The following is a 6950-nucleotide window of genomic DNA, read 5'->3' as shown; positions in this document are numbered from 1 at the left end:
AATTATTATTAACAATCTTAATTTTTAACATTATTTATAATATTTCAGTTATATAAAAAAATTTAAAAACAAACTTACATAATCAGAATGACAGAGATAATTGATGATATGAAGTTCAAGACGATCAACATCTTTATATTTTTGCTTCTTTAGCATTGTAGTTTTTTTTAATTGAAGAAGAAGGAGTTAAAATGATGAAGAAAAAGAAAAGAAAAAGTGGTGGATGAGTGAATTCAAGAAAGGGACTTCGGAGGGAGAGAGTGGATTCAGAAAAGAAAAAGGGGATATGTTGGTATGAGGGACACTGTGCTGAAACGCAATGCATGCGCGATACGTGGCTGAATGGACGTAAATCGGACGGTCCGATTTATATTCTTTAAATCGGACCATCCGATTACCTACTTTTAAATTGGACTGTCTAATTTCTTTGATCCTGACATCACATTCGTATAAAGCACTCATACGCTCCATAACCGTGTTGACAATAAAAAGTGATACTCTCCCCTCATTTATACAATAAAAAATGAACATAAAATTGTTAACATATTGGCTGAAAAATTATTAATCACTTATACGTGTTGAAAACAATATATAATAGATAAGGGATCCATTCCTTCCTGGCCGGAAACATGCAACAAAATATGGTGGAACCTATTTAAGAATTTGTCTATCATAAAAAAAAGTATAAGCAAGTTCTTTTAAGAATCAGGATATAATATGTTATTTTTGTGATTGTAGTGATTTTCAACACTATTATTTAATATTGTATGAAGGGTAAATACCCTTTCCGGCCCCTGAACATTTTAAAGTGGGACATATCGCACCTTTATCATCCAGAAATCTCAACCCGATCCTCGACCAACCACATAATTGAACGAATCGACCCCTGTGACCGGTTGCTTCCAGGTTACCCGGTTGACGTGTCAGGTAGATGCTGAGGTGTCAAATGAATGTGCCACGTGTAACCAAGATTTGTTGCAGGGACTCAAAACCCCCTCCCTGCAACTCAAACGGCGTCGTTGTGTTTGACCAATAAACCCCCATTCCTTCGAAGTACATTTACTGTATTCTCCCTCTTATTTTCATTCATTCACTAAAAAGCCCTAACACTCCATCTTCCAGCCTTGTTTCCCTCCAGAACCTCTGCACCACGCTAGAACGGAAGTGTGGGAGAATCAAATATGCGACGAACGTGTGTAGGGCATAGACGTTCACTGTGTGAGACGGCATTGAAAGGTTAGTTCAGATTTTCGATTTTTCACATTGTGTTAGTTAAGAATGTAGTTATTTTCCATGCACTTCTATGCGGGGAATGTGATGTGAGGAGCTTTACGTTCGAGTTGATTAGTATGATTAATGGATAAAGTGGTTAAGAAGAAACAATGTTTTTAGTTAGGGTTTGATCATGCTAGGGGTTGATAAACGTAGTCAGTAATCCGGGTAATAAAATTTGTATGTAGTGGTTATAGTGATGATAATGATGGTGGCATTATTGTGCATTACGGTGAAACTGTTTCTAAATGTTGCAGATGTCTGTGTTTATGATCCCTGTGTTTTACCATGGCGGAAAGCTTGTTAGAACTAATGGTAAGCTACATTACTTAGACAGGAAGGTAGAGAAGTTTCCTCCAATGGATATTGATTTCGTAAACAAGAAGGATTTGGAAGAACTTTTCAAGGGTTTAGGGTACTTGACATACAGAGAAATCTACTGGCACGACCCAACTATTATTGAGTTCGAGGATGGGCTGCAAGTGCTCTATGGTGATAAGGAGATCAACGATATGTGCGACTTCACTATGAGAAATAATCTGAAGGAGATCCACCTTTACTTTGAGCATGGAGTGGATATCCCTGAGGTTACTGAGGATGAGCCTGTGGAGGAGGAATGGGTATCTGAAGATGAGGATGTCTTGGCGGTAACAGATTCTTCAAAATCTTCTTTCTCCTCCTACGATTCATACGAGAGTGCTGAAGATGAACTTTACAAGCCCCTTCCTCCTGGGTATGAAACTGACAGTTCTGATGAGGCTGTTGAGGTAGAAAGTAAAAAGAAGAAAATTGGGAAGTCTTGCTCACCTAACACCATGGCAAAGAGAAGGGCCGCCAGGAGATACACGGGTAAGAGGAGGATGAAGCATGTCCTAAACACAGAAAGGGAGAGTGGGCCTAGCAGTGGAGAGGAATGGTTGGGCCAAGGCCCAGGTAGTAGAGGCTGTGTTGGGCCGGATCTGGGTAATATGGAAAGCCCAGCTAGTGAGGGAAATGTGGGGCAGAAGGGGGTTGCAAGTCAGGTAAGTGAGGAATGCCTTGATGGTGATGATATTGTTTATGAGTATGAGTCTGAGGGTTTTGTGACTACAGTGTCATCTGATGATGAGAGGGGCCCTTCTGGGCCAGATTTTAATGAGGGCAACATATTTGGAGAGGTGCAGTTTAGACTAGGGATGCAGTTCGCAACTATGGAGCAATTTAAAAGGGCACTTAAGGATGTCTTTGTGCAAGATGGAAGGGATTGCATGTACCTAAAAAATGAGCCGGGGAGAGTCAGAGCAGTCTGTGCTGAGGAAGATTATCCTTGGCTGATTTTTGTGTCGAAGAACTCGGTAAGCAAGTCTTTTGAGGTGAAGACATTCCACAATCAGCACACATGTGGCCGTGATTATGGCAGCAACCTTGCAGATAAAAAATGGGTGGCTGAGAAATTGGGGCTAAGACTAAAGACGCAACCAAAGTTGACACCTAGGGAGGCAATGCAGCATATGAAAGAAGACTATAACGTTCAACTGAATCGGAAAATGATTACACGAGCAATCAAGCAGGCTAGGGAGACTGTGTTGGGCAGTGAATGGGCTCAATTTGGGAAGCTTAGGGACTATCTGAATGAGATACACAAAAGCAATCCCGGGAGCACAGCACACATGAACACCTTACCCCAACCACAATGGCCAAACTTGTTTCAAAGATTGTATATCAGTTTTGATGCTTGCAAAAAAGGCTTCAAGAATGGGTGCGGGCCTCTGATAGGTTTGGATGGGTGTTTTCTGAAGGGTTACTATGGAGGACAATTGCTTTCTGCAGTGACCCAGGATGCAAATAATCATGTCTTCGTGATCGCATTTGGTGTAACCAGGGTTGAGAACACTGATAATTGGAAATGGTTCCTGACCTGCCTTCAGGAGGATTTCGGGTCAAGCATGCTATTTGGATGGCATTTGATGTCTGATCAGCAGAAAGTAAGTGTCATAATTACCATATAGCATCATGCATTTTTCAGCTTTCTGTTAGATTTAATGTGTAAAATGATCAACTGCAGGGTCTTGTTCGGGCAGTCCAAGAGGTGATGCCAAATGCTTATCATAGGAACTGTGTGCTCCATATGTGGAAAAACTGTGAAAAGAGGTTTAGGGACAAACAAGTTAAGGGTTGTGTTTGGGAAGCAGCTAGGAGCACAACACCAGTTCAGTTCAAGGCTGCTATGGATAGATTGAAAAGTGTGAGTAATGGAGCTTGGGAGTACATGAGTAAGTTTGACCCTAAGGTCTGGTGTAGAGCTTTTTTTCAGTCACTACCCTAAGAACGCTGCTGTGACAAACAATATGTGTGAGTCTTGGAATGCAGTGATAGTGGAGGCTAGGGAAAAACCAATCCTGACACTGTGTGAGGAGTTAAGGGTCCAAGTTATGAACAAAATGGCTAGACACAAGAGGATCCTAGGGGCATATAAAGGAAAGCTGGCTCCAGTACAACAAATGAAATTGGACAAGTGGATTAAGCCAGAAAGTCACAAGTGGAATGCTCAGTGGTGTGGTGACAATGACAGGGTTGTGTTTGAGGTATCCAGGAACACACACAAGCTGGGGGTTAACCTGAAAAATCAAACATGCACATGTAACTTATGGCAGCTCACAGGTAAGTTGAAAGCATGTTATACAGTCTCAATTTTTTTTGGCCATGTTATTGATATATCACAGCTGCTATAATTGCTAAATTCTATAATGTAGGTGTACCTTGTGTTCATGCTGTTGCAGCCATATCCAGAGTGAGGGTAAAGGCAGCTGAAGACTTCGTGTCCCCATTTCTTACTATGGATGCAATAAGGAAGACATATGACATCTGCATCAACCCGGTACCCAGTGAGGAGTTTTGGGAACCAACTGACCAACTGAAGGCAGATCCACCAAAAATAGTGAGACCTGTTGGTAGACCAGTTAAGAGGAGAAAGGAATCAGCTACCCCTCCAGCTCCATCTGATGGCAGCAAGGTTAGAAGGACCTTCCAGGTTACTTGTAGCAAATGCGGAGAGGCTGGCCACTACTTCAAAACATGTAAGGGAGTACCTAAAAATCCTAACTGGCAACCTAAACGGAGGAGAACTACCAAGGTATGAAATAATTTTTTTCACAACTTTATTTTCTTTCTGCAGCCATCAAATACTACCAAAGATAACTGAACTCTTAACTCATTGTTCAGGGTGGTACCTCTGGCCAATCTCAGGATAAACCCATGCATCAGAGGCTGAACCCTACTTTAGAGGAAATTAGGGTTAGACATCTGGATTTGTGTTTGCTATGCTTTTCGTTGTTTAGGTTTACTGGCTTCATTTGTTTTGTGTTTGTTTGTTGCTGAAATGAATGCCATTTTATTGTTGTACTCCTGGAATAGGCTAAGCTAAAGAAGCAAAAGAAAAAGGTGCCCAAGAGGCCACATGCTCCACAAGAGAAAATTCCAATTTCTCAATCTGCCCCTCCAGTGGTATGTGTTAGAGTATACTATGCAGTCTAAGATGTTAACTCATGTTTTTTTGCCTACTAACTAGATTATTTGGGTTGTTGTTGAATAGGAAACTCAAGGTGAAGCAGCCCAGCCAAGTCCTGCACAAATATTTTCTGCACAACCAGCTCAGCCTAGTCCTGCCCCACCAGCCCAGAAAAGGCCTGCACCAACAACCCAGCCCACTCCTGCACCACCAGCCCAACCCAACCCTGCACCATCAGCCCAGCCAAGTGCCAGACTCAGGCCCAAGCTGAAGACCTTTAGGCCACCAGGCCCTCTGTCTCCACAAACAAGCCACCAACCAGTTTCTGCAGCAGAAAATATTGTGGCCAACACCAAGGAAACAGTTGCTGCATCAAGTGGAGGAACCTCTTCAGACTTATTGAAGTTCATTCCAACCCCAAATTTCAGGCCACCAAAGCAGACTTAGTTAACTAGGAATTTGCAATGTTTAGGGACATGTTTTTGCTTTGCTGTTTATGTTTTTTTAGCTGCTGCACCAGAATTATGAAAACTGCATATGTTTAGGGACATCTTTTTTTGGGAAACTACTTAGACTCACAGGGTGTTTGTGGTTTATTTTGTTAAGTTTGTCTGCTGTCCCATCTGTGTTACCAAGCTGTAACTTTTTTTTTGTGAAATGACAATGCTGAACCCTTGTGAAGAGGTTGCATTTTTACAATGTTTTCAATTTGGTTTACCATGATTCTGTCAATCAATTACACACAAATTATTAAATGCAGAAAAAACTCATAACTGACTAAACAAACTCTATTATTCCAGAAACATAGTTCATTACACTTTCACATTCAATTCTTTCACTATATCCAGACATTGAACCCATTACTAAACACTAAATTTATAATGTCAAAGGCATATTAACATTGTGCAGCTGTTACAATACTACATCTCTTTCCTATTACAATGCCCAACAAGATCAACCCAAACACTTTCCATCTGCTAAGAGCACCACTGTTAACTTCATCGGTTTTTACCTCATCCATCTTCTTCTCTATCTCTGCAATTCTTTCTTCCATCTTTTTCGTTGAGTCCGATACTGCATCTTGTACCTCCTCATCAATACAAAATAAGGCAACATACTCATCTAGCCAGACAAAGTATTTGCAATGTCCTCTGTTCTTCTACATCAAACATGCATACTGTTCAGCTACAACAACAAACCAAAATAACACAGCAACCCAAACAAAAAATGATATCTTAAAAATTTACCTTAAAATGGGAACAACCAAAGAAAAGCCTCCTAGGGTTTTTTGAAGTTCCAGATTCGAACAAAATGGCGTATGATCCGCAATTGCACACTGGAGAAACAAACTTCTTCTTCATCCTTCTCGACGCTCCTTCCAGAATGCTTCCGTCGGCACTCATTCCACTGCCCCAACTCTCATCAGCCCCACCGCATCTTCTCTCACGACTCCATGAGGCACCACAATTTGCACTCGCCATGCCCACCGTTGCAGCTCCTCTCAGATAGCCAGAAGATGCAAACCCTAAACCTTTTCAATCATTCAAGAATGGGGTTTATTGGCCAAACACAACGACGCCGTTTGAGTTGCAGGGAGGGGGTTTTGAGTCCCTGCAACAAATCTTGGTTACACGTGGCACATTCACTTGACACCTCAGCATCCACCTGACACGTCAACCGGGTAACCTGGAAGCAACCGGTCACAGGGGTCGATTCGTTCAATTATGTGATTGGTCGAGGATCGGGTTGAGATTTCTGGATGATAAAGGTGCGATATGTCCCACTTTAAAATGTTCAGGGGCCGAAAAGGGTATTTACCCTTGTATGAATGACCTATATGTTATTGAAATTATAATGAATGAGCTGAAAAATAGCATAATTGGTAGCTCGTACGCATCTAAAATTTTTCATTTGGAATTTTTAAAGTTTTATGTAGCAATTAATTCAAATATTTAATAAATATAGTAAGATAAAAAATTTTAGATGATGAAAACATTATAATAAATAACCAATAATAAAATTAAATTTACAAATTACAATGCTGTTAAATATATATAACTTTTGTTGTTAAGTTCACATATAATTAATAACTATTATACTAAATAATATATACTCATATTATTGACCACAACCATATATACGTATAATGTATATATATTTTTATTAATTTTTTAATTTCAAAAAACCAATT

At 40.4% G+C, this 6950-nt stretch overlaps 1 protein-coding gene and 1 long non-coding RNA gene across 2 annotated transcripts in view; one reads left to right on the top strand and one right to left on the bottom strand.

Annotated features, from left to right (window-relative positions):
* LOC110264526 overlaps nt 1–2626 on the top strand; it is a 19631-nt gene extending 17005 nt beyond the window's left edge. Inside the window, exon 5 of the long non-coding RNA XR_002350706.1 lies at nt 2616–2626. This is a non-coding gene — a long non-coding RNA (uncharacterized LOC110264526). The remainder of the gene's footprint in view (nt 1–2615) is intronic.
* On the bottom strand, nt 5655–6240 carry LOC110265016. The gene is made up of 2 exons (XM_021107746.1): nt 6007–6240; nt 5655–5918 (listed from the first exon to the last, which is right to left on the bottom strand). Exons 1-2 carry the CDS (start codon nt 6238–6240, stop codon nt 5655–5657), a joined length of 498 nt encoding a protein of 165 aa, XP_020963405.1.

The sequence above is a fragment of the Arachis ipaensis genome, chromosome B07 (assembly GCF_000816755.2).
Source record: "Arachis ipaensis cultivar K30076 chromosome B07, Araip1.1, whole genome shotgun sequence".
Classification (NCBI taxonomy): Eukaryota; Viridiplantae; Streptophyta; class Magnoliopsida; order Fabales; family Fabaceae; genus Arachis; species Arachis ipaensis.
This window is presented reverse-complemented; position numbering and strand designations above follow the sequence as displayed.